This window comes from Dipodomys spectabilis, unplaced genomic scaffold, assembly GCF_019054845.1.
Source record: "Dipodomys spectabilis isolate Male_0828 unplaced genomic scaffold, ASM1905484v1 ptg000187l, whole genome shotgun sequence".
Classification (NCBI taxonomy): Eukaryota; Metazoa; Chordata; class Mammalia; order Rodentia; family Heteromyidae; genus Dipodomys; species Dipodomys spectabilis.
The window spans coordinates 4,723,619-4,740,567 of NW_024870864.1; the positions used below are offsets into that span (position 1 = coordinate 4,723,619).

A 16,949-nucleotide genomic window follows, 5' to 3' on the forward strand; every position below is an offset into this window, starting at 1 on the left:
TTAGTAGAATAAGCTCCTATAAGGACAGGAACTTAAATTATTTCTCTTGATGAGACAAGGAATATCTAGGAACCATCTATACTTAAACAATACTAGTATTCAGAATAAAGTATAAGAAAGAAGAGGTAGTGAAGATACAGACAAGGAGTCTACCTCTTAGAATAAATATCAAAGCATCAAGATCTACAAAGTTTTACTCTTTAGAAATTAATTTTTCCTGGAGTCCAGCTTAGGCAATCACTGTAGCTGCTTCTAAACTGCAAATAACTCAGTAGTTATGACCCAAATTTTATCTGGCCCTTTAAGCAGAAACCATGCAGTTCAGTTATTAGAGCACAAATAGGTTGCCTTTTCTGTTTATGTGATGCTAAGGAATTGAACCCAGGGCTTCATGTGTGCTAAGCAAGCACTCTACTAAGCCACATTCACAGCCCCCTACCATATACCTTTTTGAGTTTTGAGTAAATATTAAATATATTTCTACTATAAATATTTTTAAAGCTAATCTCTTTTAAGTCAACTAGCCATTTTGAAACCCAACTGTGAAAGACTAACTTATGAGTAATGATCTTACAATAAAGGTTTCAAAGTATCTATGCTTGTCAACACCCTATCAGTTCCAATTTTATTTACTTATTTAATTTATGATACAAGGTCTCACTATGTAGTTCCTGTTGGTTTTGAAATCATGAAATCAAGTGATCCTTCAGCTTCTGGAGTAGCTAGGACTACAGTGCATACTACCACATTCAATTCTAGAGTTCTAATTTTAATGGGCAGAGAATCAGACTTTATTTCACCATCAAGGAAGCAATTGTTAGCAATGCAAAAATGTTCTTTGAGATGAAGGTTCTCAATTATAAAACTGCCCACAGATGAAGGTTCTCAATTATAAAACTGCCCAAAGAAAGAAGAGTCAAATGTGGATGCTAAGGAAAGTTGTCCTGAGAAAGATGAAGTCTAGCAAAAGTACTCCTGATAATGCTAAAAAAACTGAATTATGTTTAACAGCAGATAAAAGGATAAATACCTTGCCAATGTTTCATACATTGTTTGTGCAACTTCTTTATATGCATGAAAATCATATGGAACGGCTTGAAGATTAGGACAGAGCTGTTTAGCATGTCCAAAAAACATTCCATTCTTAATGCCAACTTGTCTAGAGAGAAAAACAAGACACAGTGAGAGTTATACTAAGAAGTTTTAAGCTGAAAACCAAGTATCAAATATGTTGATACCTCCCCATGCCACTAATATAATATACAAGTTCCATTTAACTTTCTTTCTCATTAGGGGTTAACGGCAGGCATTAGGAAAACTTACAGGTTTGTTTTCCCCCCAACGGAAAATAAACAATTCTCTCACAAATGTAACTGACATCTCTTTGTCAGAATCTGAAGACTTCTCCTAAGGCTTGACCTCTGGCCCCTTTGCAGAGATGCCAGCATGCCATATGCTGGTGATATCACAACCACCACAGAGCAGGAATATGCTGTCAAAAAAGGTTTTCTTCCCCTAATACATGGCACAGTTTGGCCAGGGTTCATCCCCCAAAGACAAAGAATATAAACGCAAGAACTACACAAAACAGTGCTATGTGACAAACAGACAAAATGTACTCATCCTATTACCACCCAATTCCCAATTGACCAATTCCATGCTCCTGAAGTGGCTCCACAGTGGTTGAGATGCCAACAGCATTGTATATGGTAGGACATCACTCTGGGCAGGAGCCAGGGTTCCAGAACTTTGAGGGACCTAATTGAAAATGGTAAATTTTAAATCTACTGTGTGTCTCAATGCCCCACATTACCTTTGATATTTGGAGCATTCAGCACAAAACTATAATTATGGAATTATACATAATTAGTAAAATTCCATTTTTATCACTCTGTAAAGAATCAAGAAAAAATATTACAGTGAAAACACAAGCAAAATAAAGCAATGTTTCACCAGATTACATAATAGTACATAGTATAGTCAGGGTCATTGTATACATTCATTCAATAAATGTTTACTAACTGCTTACTTAGAATGGAGGTGTTTATGTTTAAGAAACATATACGAATAAATCTCTTAATTGCTCAGGGGTCTTTGGTACTTTCCAAATCAGAGAGCCAAGAAGGAAGACCCTTCAAGTTATTCAGGAGTAAATGCAAAAATCACATTCATTTTTATATACACAAAAGCCATGAAAACGATCTCATTGTTAAGTCTGTAGTAAAGACTATCCAAACAAGAAGGAAAAATATTATAGTAAAGGAAGTGGTGACTGACATCAATGGCAGAGAAAACAAATCTTTCATTCATTTATCAAATACTATGTCTCAGGCATTCTGTTTGTTGCTGGATGGAAGAGGGTAAACAAGAGTTCTCATGACACCATTCACCCAGCAAAAGATGAATTGGTCAACAGGCTTTAAAGAACCAACAGGCTGATCAAACCAGGAAAATGAATATATAATAGGGTATATGTATTTATACATATATATATGTATATATATACACCCATTATATTACTTATATTATGGCTTAGGAAAGTTTTCAAAAATGTTTAAAGCAGAAAAGAGTAAGTATACTTTTGATGTGTTCCTGCACATTTGCCAGAGAGGAAAATGAAGAGCACTAGATATTTTAAAGCTGTAACCAAAAAAGGGAGCAGAGTACACTGAGCTGAGGTTTGGGAAATTAAGATTTATTTCACAGAAACTCAAGGTATTAAGACAATTATAAAAATGTCTGAAGTAAATGTGTTCTTCAACAGAATAATTACCCATTCCTCCCAACCTAAAATCCCATGCAGGAAGAATCACCAACTGTAATTCCTATGTATATGAAAAATAGAATTTATTCTCTGATTTAAAGTACATCAGAGCATAATCTGTATTGCAATCTGTTTTGCTGAGGAAATATACTTCTTATTGTATAAGACTACACAATTAAAAAAAACTCAGCCATCAAGTCTCTGTTACTGTCTTCTACTCATCAGAATCATTTAGTAACAGTATTAAAGGGGCTTTTATGAAAGCATGTAAAAATAGAGGCTTGAAAATTACTGAAGAAATCTAGAATTCTAGAGGATGTATATATTATTATCTATTCATCCATTATTGACCTTCTCACTTTATGTATAAGCTTGCTTGCCTTTTGTGTAAGTATGAGTAAAACTACTGTAAATAATGTACACTGTAATCTACGTATGCATATTCCACTTCTGGGTGATTTTTAGCATCTCATACTCATATTTCATCCAATGTTAACTTCATTATTAAGTACATTCAAAACTCATGAGCTAGGGGTGTGACTAAAGTGGTAAAGCCCTTTCCAACAACCTCAAAGATATGAATTCAGTTCAATTTCCAGTGCCACCAAGTAAATAAGAAACTACACAAAAAACACAGAACTAGAATGACAATCACCACAGTCTACTCCTCTCCAATCTCAGAAGCAGCTCTCTAATGAAATTATACTTGTTTTAAATAAAAATCTTCACAGAAAGAAAATATATCTGTTGAGGATTCTCTCTCTTGCTTGTTCTCTCTCTCTCTTTCTCTCATATATACACACAGAGAAATTTATCTTGGAATGATTTTCTCTCTCTCTCTCTCTATATATATACATGTATAAGAGTAGCTTTCTACATAATGGCAAGTACAATTAAAATGCCATAACCCGGAACTGTGGGATTGTTTAGTTATATTCAACTTATACTCAAATTCATTTTCATCTCTTTATGGATTTTGTTAACATTAACATTTGTCACTTAACTGGCAATTAATGGCTTCCCATGCAGTATTTGGCATTCATATAATCAATCTAATTATTTTGTAAGGCCTTCAGCTTTATTATCACCATGTGTGGGTCAATACAAATGCAAATGCCAAAGGCCTAGAGCCTAGACACCAAGTGTGGCTGCTGAAATCCAAATCAGGAGCTGAAAATGCTTCTACATTTAAGACTGCCGTGGGATTTCTCACTGAACATTTTTCTTTTGGGTGTTAATGGGAAGTAGCAATGGCAAAAGTGTGTCTCTTTTCTCACAAAGTAGCAACACTCAAAGTATGTATTTCTAGGCAGCAACACACATTTACACTCTAACAACTGGCAGCCATCAAGTCATCAATCAGTAACAAAATGGGTAAAGAAAGGTTAGCCTATTTAGTGCCATACAATCTCAGTTCTGAACTCCTATGCTAAGAAAAAGTTTTATCAACAATCATAAATACATTTGTGTCTCAATTATTATTAAATTAATTTCAACTCTTTGGATAGGTTATCAATTGAAAATGAAAAAGATTAAAACAGTTTTGTTAGCTAGTGGGAAAAGGTCTAAGTTAGGCTGGGAGTAAAAGTGTGGTATGTAATCAATGACTAAGAATTTAACATTATTAATTATGCATATTTGAGGAACATTTTTACTTTACTAGAAATGTTTTAACCTATTTTGATGTTATATTAAACTCAAATATTGTTTGTTCAGACAAGACTTGTCTGAACAACAGGCCTGCATGAAGACTGAAACTAACGTAAGACTACATCTTTACTGAATAAAATGTACCAACAATATGTGTTGTAAAGTTAAAAAAAGTCTCAACAGGAAAAAGGTTGTCTAATCACGTAACAATCTCTTATTTTTACATTATAATTGGTTGCTTAAATGATGTATTTTCTTTTTTTTGTTTGTTTTTTTTTTGGGGTCCGGTCATGGGGCCTGAACTCTGGGCCTGGGCACTGTCCCTCAGCTCTTCAGCTCAAGGCTAGCGCTCTACCACTTGAGCCACAGTGCCACTTCCGGCTTTTTTCTTTTTGCTTATATGGTGCTGGGAATTGAACCCAGGGCCTCAGGCATGCAAGGCAAGCGCTCTACCACTGAGCCACCTTCCCAGCCCCATGATGTATTTTCTTTAAATGAGAAACATGTATACGCATTTCTTCTTGTATTAAAACAGCCAATTAAAATAATGATTTAAAATTATTGTTAAGTAAAAACTTAAAACATTAAATTGTTGCTAACATGGTGATAATCCTCTTAACAATGCTAGATGAGATTTTTATTACTATATTTTAAAAGGCGATTCAATTTTAACACAAAAATCACCAATTACCAATTTTATATTATAGAAATTTTTTTAATTATCTAGAAAAAGGGTAATTTGTACTAATAAAAAATGTAATGCTATCTAATAGAGCTTAGAATATTTAGATTCTGTTTCAAGATCTCACTCAAGAGAACTCTTTCATGCTCAAAAGACAAGAAAAACAACAAAGCTAATTTCTTTTAGTGTTTACTGAAGGACCTGTAAGTTTATAAAGAATTATTAAAATTATTTACAGGAGGAGCAAATGAGGGGATTAAGGACAAAAATATCTTGTTTCCAAAACATGTTTATAACTTGTAATTACAGGCCTGCCTGACATGTCTTATTCTTTCACAGGATTATTTAAAAATAATTAACTACTCATTAAGAATTACAACACAACTTCTACATACCTGGCTTCATAACTACAAGAAGCAATTTCAGCCTTTGACAAAACAGAATCAATTCCATTTGTTTGTGCAGAATCTTGATTCTCCCACATTGATAAATCTGGTATATCTGCTTTAAAATAACATAATATAGTGATTACATATACGTTAACTGATTTTCCTTAACTCTTATTCAAGAAATTTGTTTTCTATTATTTTCATTTCATAAATTTCAAAACTAATCATCTCTATGTTATTTCCTTATTTAAAAGAAAACTAACTCTAGTATGGTTTGCTTCCATTATATTCTTCTTCAGCAGTCACATTAAAACATATCACAAAAATTCAAAGTGTCATGTTTTAGAAATAGGAATTTTTTTAAAGCACACCAAAAGATAAACAAAGACATTTTGTAATACACAATCCTTTAAATTGGACAAAGATGGAAAGTGGTAGGGAGATGAACTCCCTCTCCTAAAGCCTCACAAGGACTCTGTAGTGGGAAAAAGTTAATAGAAAACACAAAATTCTCTGAATGTTCTTTGCTGTTTCCTGAAAGAACTACGTGCAGAACTTAATTAACATGTTTAATTCATGTATTTCTACTGTCCATTTGATCAAATAATAATTTAGTTTGGTCACATATCACAAAGAAGATATTCTTACACATCATAAATGTAAGCTTTTTTCTTTTAGATACATATCAGGTAAAAAAGAGCTTGATAACATTATTTCCCCTTTCAGTTAATTCTATTTTTGGCTTAACAATGAGTGTTCAATTAAAATACCTAAATTCAAGTGCAATCAGACAATCAATTATTTTACAGAACACAACTCTAATAGAATATAAATCATCACTCTTATTATGCAAATGAAACTTTAGTACTTGACACAATATAAAAGCACATGGTCTAGGCAGCATAGTGGCTATATATTATTTAACTTCCTGTATCATCTTTAGCTTCCCTAGTAATTGAGCAACAGGATAAATCTGTAGTCTCAGGCCTTGGAGTAAATAATACCATTAGGTTCTAAGAGTATGCTGTAAAAAAAACAAAAAAAATTCTAAAAACACAATCTCAGTCATTTCTCTACTATATGATCAAAAATACCAATAGTAAAACAAACCCAAAATATACCTCTTCAGCTAATTGTAGACAAACCTATTCTGAGTCTATTATAACAATACAAAGCTAACAAACCCACCATTTTACTTCTGTTTAAGAAACTACTCCAAGAAAAATCAGCCAAAGTAGTGTACCACCAGACAAACGTGGGAAAGCATCTGGCTTCATGGGCTAAAAAAATGTTCTTGTTTGATCAGTAGTCATTACTATCATTCACCTAACTATGCAAACCATACAGGCATTTCCAGATTCCAACATACAAGAAGTCAAACTCAAAAGTGGCATCTAAGTAGGGTCAATCCTACTTGCATTAAAAATAAAAACAGCAGAGTATGTAATGTGAGCTATGTTTTATGATAAAATGTGAACAGTATATCCCATTGTTAAAAACAAGACAGAAAGCCAAGCAGATTATCCATTGTGTCTGTACTAGTCCATTATTCTAATGTATTATCAGGGATTATCAGTAACACAGTCCTAAAGAGGGTGCTACTAGACAAAAAAAAAAAAAGGTGTGGACACTTGCACAGCCACAATCAACTGCCTTTCAAAGATAAAACTGTGACTTATGCTTTAAAAGTCAGGGAGTTATATGATCTTTGTATTTGAAAGGCTAGTAAGATTCTCATCTGGAAATTACAGGAAGCTCATGCTTGAGGCGCAACAGGGTATATAGTCCATGCGCCCCCAATGCTCTGGCCTGAGAGGGAGCACCATTGTGTTCCTCTTCACTGGGCTGGCTGACCTGTTCCACAGTGCAGCAGAGTGCGTGGGTCCCTCCACCAGCGGAGTGAGTTGCTTCATGTGAGATTCAGGGAAATGCAGGGACAGACTGTCCTCACTGGAGGGCAAAGTAGAGAACTGCTGATCAAAACTTGACAAACTAGACGGGCACATGGAGAATGTGGAGGAACGGTTGGAGAAATCAGAGGCCAGGACCCAAGTCTGTGAAAAAGAAATCGCTGAGAATAAATCTATGACTAATACGATTTTTAAAACTTGTTCTTTAGAATGAAAACTGAAGTTGTTGAAAGGACAGAAAACATCTGCACCCTGGGAATCTAGGAAGGGGTAAAAGGCCCCAACCATGAATTCTAGAGTATAAATGGTTTCAGATCATCAATGAGAAGTATAACTTCTGAGTACAGCTCAGGAAGCAGCATCCAAAGAAAGTCACAGATGGATAAGATCCCCTGGTTTCACTGGTCTAGTTTGGTTCTGAATGAGAAATAAGAAACCAAAGTTTCTAAAATGGACTTAAGATGCTTATTTGTCCTAATATTCTGACTAGACATACAAGCCAAACATTAGAATTGATTATTTTAAAGCTAGTGTGCAGAAGCCAAAGATTCTAATTTCGAAATTGATCTTCAATATGTTTATTTTTGATGCCATGTCTAATAATGACCCAGAGAAAGAAAGATTGGGAAAGAGGAACAAAGTCACTGGAAAATCAAGTTCTGAACACAAGTTGTAATCAAACCATATAATAAAGAAAATCTATTTATTTCATAGGTAGCAAATATTTTAATAACGCCTTAAGGGTTAAAAGGCTTAGGATATAAAAAATAAATGACAAAGTTAAAGTATAATATCAAAGTATTGCTGTCCACTTTTGCAGTGAGAGGAAATTTACATATTTCTTCTAATATTTGCTTCTGGTATGCTATGCACACTTAGAGGTAAAGGGGGTGTGAATTTTAAAAGTTCATTAAAACCTCATGAAAACGCAGCGGCTACAGGGATGAAGAAAACTAACCAATGACAACATTCTATTAATGAATCACTTATGGCCAGACAGTGATGGAAAGAAAGACAAAGAGGACCACCTGCCTGCTATACCAAAGGAACATGTGCCTGCTGAGATCAAAATCTAGATGCAGACTGCTGAAATAAAGATATGTGTAGCAAACTAAGACTCCACCCACCAGAGACAGAGCACAGAGTAATTAAAAGATAATACTGAACAAATATACCTGGGAATTTTTTTTTCTTTTAGCACTCATTTGGTAAGTACTTATTAAGTGTCCAGCATGTAGAAGTATTAGGCATTTCCTTAAGTTATTGTTTTCTACAAGAACTTAAGATTTCATTATCTTGTAAAACTACATAGAAACACAGAAGTAACAACCTATAAAACCACACTAAACACTTAAACCATATCACAAAACAAACTTCAACAAGTTCAGTAGTAACTAAACCAAAATATGCTCATCACAAACAATTCTAGAACCTCAAAAACCTCTGAAAAGACTTAATAACCAAAAAGTCTTAGAAACGGAAAAAACGTGTACAAGAATCATGTATAAACGTGTATGTGAAATTACTTTCTTTCATATTTATGCCATGTAATCAGATGATTACAACCAACAGATGATTTAATCCCCCAAAAGAATCCTTGGGGATTCTGATAATTTTCCCTTTCCCTTTGCCTCAGGAGAGATCTTTTCTAGAATAAGCCCAATGTTCTGCAACTAACAAACGAGGAAACATAAATAATTAGAATAGAAATCAAACTTCATGCCTTTATCATTCCACAGTATAGCTACAATATGGCTAATATTTTTCCTAAAAGAATTTCTGTAATAACAATGAAGAGGGGCTGGGAATGTGGCTCAGTGGTAAGAGTGCTTATTACCTAGCATGCATGAAGCCCTGAGCTTGATTCCTCAGTATTTCATAAATACAAAAAGCCAGAAGTGGTGCTGTGGCTCAAGTGGTAGAGTGCTAAAGCCTTGAGCAAAATAAGCTCAGGGACAGTGCCCAGTACCTGAATTCAAGCCCCAGGACTGGCAAAAATCAAACAAAAACCAAAAACATTGAAGAAACAATGCTTTTCTATAAAAACAAGAGGAAAGTGATCAGTGTCAAAAGTTTAGTAAGAAATAAAAAAAATGTAATAATTAAAAAATTATTTTGTAGGCATATTTGATTTTCAATGGCAAATGAAACTGGCATTTCTCAGCCAATTTACTGGCTGAGAAAAAATACACAGAATCTTAGAATATAATAATCAGTATAACATGATTTTTGTTTTTCCCTCTCTCCCCTTTGGTATTGATCCTGGGGGCCTTGAACTCAGGGGCCTAGATAATGTCCCTGAACTTCTTTCTTTTTGCTCACAGCTAGTGTTCTACTGCTTGAGCCACAGCTCCACTTCTAGGTTTTAAGTGGTTAATTGGAGATAAAGAGTCTCATGGACTTTCCTGAATGGGCTGGCTTCCAACCATGATTCTCCAATCTCAGCCTCCTGATAGCAAGGATTACAGGCTGAGCCACTGGCACCCAGAACACTTGTTTTTTAGTAACTAAAAAGTTCAAGTCAAGAAAATATTCCTTATCAAACAGGTTCAATAAGATATGGGGAGTGATTACTGATATTTATATTCTTATTCTACTAAAGTTCTAGTCTCTCTCCCCTTTCTCCACTGTGCTCCCCACCTCTTGCTCAAGGAGGAAAGGGGAAAAGACAGGTTTTCATTGCTGTGTTGCGTAGGCAGGCAGGCCTCAAACTCACAATTCTACTTCCTCAACCTTCTGAGTAGGTAGAACTAAAGGTGCATAGCACTGTGCTTAGCTTTCAGTTCTATAGATTCCTATTTCACGTTCTTATACTGTGATATCGGCACAAATGTAATTAGCTCTCAAATACAGATAAAAGGCCTCTATAAAATAATTTCAATCACCAAAGTCAATTCACATTAATCAAACATCATATTTAATAAATCATTCCTTACTCTCTGTTCCAGGAATATCTCACCATCCAATTCAACAAAGCAAAACTACAAAGCAGTCATTTGTATTCACATTTTTATTTTAGATGTTATGAACATCCTTAAAACATTTGAATGAAAAAGCTAATTACTGCAATTCTGCTTTAATTTCTATAAGAACAATACCAAAAGCAAAATCCAGAAGTCGTCCGTAGGAGCACTATTGACTTTAAAGAGCTCATCTGTACCTGCTTTGCCTTTCTGGATTTTATTCTGGTAATACTGCCACTCCAGCTGGGGGTTAGCGCCAGGACGTAAAGGTGCCCTTCCTGTGCCTCTGTTACTTGTAACAGCTACTGGTTTGCCTGTGAAGAAAAAATTAAGTTATTTCTACATCTAAGTACCAGGAGTGTTAAAAACATATAAAAAGTAAACTATTATTGACAATTTTGATACATTTCTTCAGTCTAAAAATTGCAGTGTCACTTAAAAGTTTTCTGTGGTTTTTATTTCTTACATGAGAAAATATACAATTCAGATCCTAGATTTGGATTAGAGATTAGGAGATAAAAGTAAACAGACTTTTTTTATCTTTCTGGAATCTGAGAAATAGGTTGGACATCTACATTTAGCTTTCAATAATATAAATGACTAGAAATCACAATCTGATGATATAACTAAACGTAACTAATGTATTCCCCTCAAGTTTTGCTTTAGTTAGAAAATTATTTTAATTTCCTTTTGTGTATGAGTAGTTGCACAATGACTGTGCAGTATAAAGCAGTAACACAGATGATTAATATATACTTATTAAATGTAACTGCTGTGAGGACAAAAACTAAAACAAAACTGTTGAGACCAGTGGTCAGGCACACGCTCAGCATGCACAAAGCTCAACACCAAAAAGAATCACAGGTAAAATAAAACCAGAGTGCATTAAAAACTTATCACTAATAAACTATAGTCAATTTTGAATGTTCTAAAAACTCATCTCAGGCTGAAGCAGCAACTATACTTGACAAAAATAAGACGTTAGTATTAACCTAACTCTGTAGCATAATTAGTAATTCTTTACATGAGCAAAAGATTGACTCTAGAAAGTATTTGTATCTCTTTCAGAAAGATACCTATTGAAAAACCTAAATGTTTTTAAATGACGAGTATGTAAATATATGAAAACTCACTGAAACCAAAACTGTTACATTTATGAAAATGTCATCATGGCTAGATACTGGTGGCTTATGCCTCTAAAGCCTAGGAACTCAGGAGGCTGAGACCCAAAGATTACGGCTCAAAGCCAGTCCAGGAAGAAAAGTCCATGAGATACTAATATCCAATAAACTACTCAGAAAAAGCTGGAAGAGTCACTTGGTTCAATTGGTAGAGTGCTAGCCTTGAGCACAAAAAGGCTCAGAGACAGTACCCAGGCACTGAGTTCAAGCCCTAGGACCAGCAAAAAGGAAATAATAATAGTAATAATAATAATGAACTCCATAAAAAGTATTTAAAAAATACTATCATAATAACAACATATTTTAGCAAGAGTCAGGAACAAAACTTAATCTACAACTATGATGGTGATTATCAGGACCGCTAAGCAAGTTATTTGCTCACAAGCAGTGACTCAAGTCTGAAAAACAAGACTATCAAAAAAATTCCATTAACAAACAGTAAAAAAAAAAAAAAATCCAGAAAATTTCCAATACAGGTCAGTTTCTGTACATATTAAATGTCAGTTAACATATGCCTTAGAGAAAGATGAGTATTTTCCTGAAAATCATCTTTAAGGAAGAAAGGGTTTTTGTTAGATTTTCCTACAACTTTCTTGATAATGGGAGGACAGAAAAATTAGAAGCAGAAATTGATTTTGCCAAGCAAAGTCAGAATAAATATTTTTTAAAGAATATTTCATTATCCCTTAGAAAATATATACAGAGCCGTTTATCAATTTTCTGAAAACAAGAGTACAGACCTTTGAGATCTGGTCTATTTCGTATACCCACTGACACAAAGAAGCAATCCATATCTACATGCATTATACAGCTCTGATGTCTAGGTGAGTTCAACACTGATGGATCTCCTAGAAGGAAAAAAGAGAACATTCAAACTGCAATTTTTCATGTTAAAAAATTAGGTCTACTAAACTGCAGACCTGTAAATAGTTAAAAAACTATTTACAAGGAGAATATGTTATAAACTACACTTAAAAACCCAAATTAAATTTCATTTTAAGCTGTTAAACTACAAGTTAAATTTTCAAAAATAATCTTTAACTAATTGTGATGTCATATTATCTAATCTCTAGTCTAATAAAGTCTATAATTTTCAGCATGTCAAAAAGTTTACCTATCATTTCTGTAATTAAAGGAACTAAGTAACTTGATGACTGCTATTCTGTGCAGTTTGTATACCTTACTTGGATAAAATAATTTAAAAGGCTATTAGCAGATGTATTAGGCACTCAAGGCTTACAGGTTAATTTATCTAAATTCTTATAACACTATGGAGGAGTTAATCCTATTATCCACATTTTACAGATCAATAATTAGCTTAAGTCACATAGCCCACTGAGTGCCCAAGCTGGGATTTAACCCATAGGCCAATTTCAGTCTTCAAACTAGATATGCTTTAGTATATAACAAGTCCATAAAACAAAAACATATGTACAAATGGAATTTTTCTTATTCCATTAGATCCTACTAAAAACCAGTCCTGCAGGAGATGAATTACATTTAAGGAAATATGGCTTCTGGTCACCCCAAGATACACATTCATTAAGGTTATTTTAATAGTTTCCCTTGTTTCTCTAAAATAACACAGATTCTAAAATAATTCCTAGCTTGTAAGAGGCTCTCATCTTACCAAACTTTTCTCTGATTAGCTTAAGTTAGTCTTTAGAATAGCTTTTAAATTTAAAGGGGGCTGGGAAGGTGGCTCAGTAGTAGAGTGCTTGCCTTGCATGCATGAGGCCCTGGGTTTGATCCTCAGCACCACATAAGCAAAAAGAAAAAAGCCTAAAGTGGCGCTGTGATTCAAGTGGTAGAGCACTTGCCTTGAGCTGAAGAGCTGAGGGACAGCGCCCAGGCCCAGAGTTCAGGCCCCAGGACCGGAACCCCCCCCCCCCACCCGCAAAAAAAAAAAATTTGATTTTGGTGCTACTAGTGATTTTTGGTGTTTTAACTCCAAGAGTTGAGTTACTACATCTATTAAACTGTGACATGACAATATTTATCTACTTTGATGTTGTTTTGTGCCAGTCCTAGGTTTGAACTCAGGAACTGGGCACTATGCTTGAACTTTTGTGCTCAAGGCTAGTATGAGCCACAGCCCTATTTCTGGTTTTTTGGTAGTTTACTGAAAATAAAAGTGTTTCATAGACTTTCCTGCCTGGGCTGGCTTTGAACCTCAATCCTCAGATCTTAGCTAGGAACATAGGTATAAGCTACCATCAGATGCTTGGCTCCTACTTATAATTATATACAAGGTACCAATTTTTTTTCATGTTATTTTTCTTAAGCCTACAACTCCTGAGGCAAACATCCTTAATTCCTATCACTCCTCTGAGAAGAAACCAAGACTCTGCGAGGAAAACTACTCTGTCCTTAGTGCTGCTGCACAAGAGTGGCATAGGCAGGAATTGGATTCAAGCTAAGTCTACCTCTAAACTCACATTTGGAGCTTCCCTTGACAAGCTCTGAGGTACCTTAAGAAATGGTCTATAAAATAAATCTTAACAATTAGAATTCCATTGTATAAAAGTATTATGTAACCATAAGCAATTCAAAATTATTTTAAACATTCAAGGAATACAGAATGTATAACCCCATTATCTACAAATATTTTCAGGTAATATAAAGATTTTCCATTTTATTGCCAACATAGAACTAATTCATAATAGTTCTTCAATGCTTTTAAAATTAAATGAGCTTCAGATTACAAACCCAAGACATAAGAATAAATACCTGTAACATTATTCTGGAATATTCATAAAGACCAAAAAAGCATTTTAACTAAACATGTAATAATAAGCAGTAAAATATAAAAACAAAACAGCAGCAGTAACAGTGGCAGGAAAAAACAAAATCCTATTTGGACAGGCCCTGAAACTCTGTAGGACAGGATCATCAGCTCCTCTCTCTCTCTCAGTCTCCACAGCTATAAATTAAATGTTAATATGACATACTCTCAGACTCCGCTACTAAAACAAAAACAGCAGCCAGCTACTGTCAGTTTGGTTTTGATGACAAGTAATAATAATGCAGTTAAACAATCTATAACTTATATAGAGTCTCACTAAAAGCTTACCACTCTAAGTACAAGTCACATGTGAAAGTTATATAATTGTAATTTATATAATTATATGATTATATAACTAATTATATAATTATATAGTTACTTTTACTAAATAAATTTTATTCATATAGGTTAAGCACTGAATATAAAACACTAGTTTACATAGATCAAAACTTCAACAACTGATAGTCTAAATGAGGAATCTCAATCTTGTTACTTCTTAAAATGACTTAATATTTTCACTTAGCCACAAATCTAATTCTTCTGAAAGTTAGTTAGAAGGCTTTCTATAATCCCTTATAATTACTGTAACTTACATAACCTGGCATTTCTAAAAAAATCCCTTGAGTATTTAATATGAATCAAAATACCAATGAAAACTAAGAATGACACGATCAAACATAACTATTTAATAAAGCAATTTTAGTATCTACCTGTGTCAGTTACAACAAGGGCAGACCTGCATGTTTTCATTTTTTTTAACTTTTCCCTTCCTGGAAATATGCCACTACTTTGTCTTTGTAGGGTATTGACAAACTCAGTCAATTCACACTTCCATGTAGATATGTGATGCAGTCTTGAATGAGAATAGAAATCTGAAATAAAATTGCAGTCTGAAGGCTTGGATGGCACTGAAGGTGCTGCCTTGCTATAAGTAGGTACTAAAGAAGTGCTTTTTGTGCTTGAAGGCCCCTGAACAGTAGAATGGTGAGCACCGTTGATTTTAGTGTTACTGTGCAAAGGTGGTAAGAGAGAATTAGTTCTGTGTGGACTCCGTAAAACATCTGTATTTCTGGTGCTTTGTTGCAACTGCTGCAGCATGCAGTCTCTGAAGTCAGTGTCACTATTCTCAGCCCTCTGCTCCTCCTGGGCAGAGTCTGGAGAAAGCCTGCTGGCAACACTGTTGCCCACGGGCATCAAGCAATCCTGTGTCTTTAAGGCACCATTAGAACTATGAGTGTGTCCATTAAAAATTGCAGTACTGCCTCTGGAATGTGAAATTCCATTTTGCTTCCTTCCTGGAAGTGTCTGTTCCAGATCCACAAAACCAAAATCATTTGCATCTTCTTCATTCCAACTGTTTATTCCATTGACTTTGATTTCATTTTCAGTCTCAATCTTCTTAATTATGTGATTTCTAAATTTAAAAAAAAATTGAAGTTAATAATGTCTGAACTGAACAGTTAAAACCATAAACTTTACATTATTTTTGTTGGCCAAACCTAAGTATTAAAGGTCTCCAAGTACTTTTCCCACAAAAAATTAATTAGAACATATAAACTATACAAATATCTAGTTCAAAACCAGGATGTTTATGAGTACTTATTTTCTACACTTACTAAATACCTGCTAAATAAATATAAGTAACTTTGAAAAGCTATATAAACCTCTACATGAATACTTATTCCTGGTTTCACAAATGTTTTTATGTAAGCCACTGTCTACCACATTAAATCCAAAACTACAAAGTTCTGAGGCCAATAAATCTTAGCCAAAAATTATATTTACTCCGTAACAAGGTTAACTACTATACTGGTAAATAGGAATCAATTATGTGTGTACATGGAGGGGTAATATGGTTAAAAATTTACAACAGAAAAATGAAGATATTCACCTTATTGAAAAAAATTATTTTTAAGAAAAGCATATTTAGAGCAATATTTAGATGCCAGACAGTCTGGAGCGGGTTTCCTGATGAAAGGACCTATAAAAATATACTAACCTCATATCCTGTTTCTTCCATATGTTTTCTTAGTAACTAAAAAATAAAATTCATTTCTACTCATAAAACTCACTTATGTAACAAAAACAAAAATCTGCATTATATTGGTAATTCATTCCATTAAGAGAGGTGCATAATATTAACCAATGACAGTTCAAGCACCAGATGAAAAAGTGCCATACACAACACGAAAGCACAGGAGATTACCAGTATTACCTGGTTTTGTCTAAAATTCTTATCCCAATTCTTGCTTATCCCAACTCTAGCTATCAGAATGACAGTCTGACTATAAAAGAAAAATCATATAAGTAAAGTACAAAATATTGCTACCAACTTCTGGATTGTTTTGGGTTCTGGCTAACCATGTCATGAAATAATTTAGACAAGACAATTCTGACCAGAACCAACCCAGACAGATCTTCATGCCAGTAAAAAAGAAAAAGAGAAGGTAAACTAGAAATGATTCAAGGAAGGAAAAACAATCTGCTTGGTTAACATGGCAGAGAAATCCTGCCCCTTAAGAAAAGGGAAAGCAAAAGAGCAACTTTCAAAGAAATTTGTAAAATGGATTGACTATAACAGTCCTTCAAACCACAACAAAAAAAAGTGGTCAATCAAACATCTAG

At 34.2% G+C, this 16,949-nt stretch overlaps 1 protein-coding gene across 6 annotated transcripts in view; it reads right to left on the reverse strand.

Moving 5' to 3' along the window:
* Positions 1-16,949, reverse strand: part of Rev1 (REV1 DNA directed polymerase) — a 67,279-nt gene that overhangs the window by 14,337 nt on the left and 35,993 nt on the right. For 2 of the 6 annotated variants that reach the window (XM_042695373.1, XM_042695371.1), the window contains exons 6-10: positions 15,035-15,738; positions 12,280-12,387; positions 10,556-10,672; positions 5,492-5,600; positions 1,031-1,159 (exon numbers count right to left, since the gene is read on the reverse strand). In XM_042695373.1, the coding sequence (XP_042551307.1) occupies positions 1,031-1,159; positions 5,492-5,600; positions 10,556-10,672; positions 12,280-12,387; positions 15,035-15,738 (1,167 nt within the window). Of the gene's footprint in view, positions 1-1,030; positions 1,160-1,631; positions 1,722-5,491; positions 5,601-7,339; positions 7,506-10,555; positions 10,673-12,279; positions 12,388-15,034; positions 15,739-16,949 lie in introns of those variants that run through there. The other 4 variants (XM_042695372.1, XM_042695374.1, XM_042695375.1 and 1 more) reach the window with 4 other exon arrangements.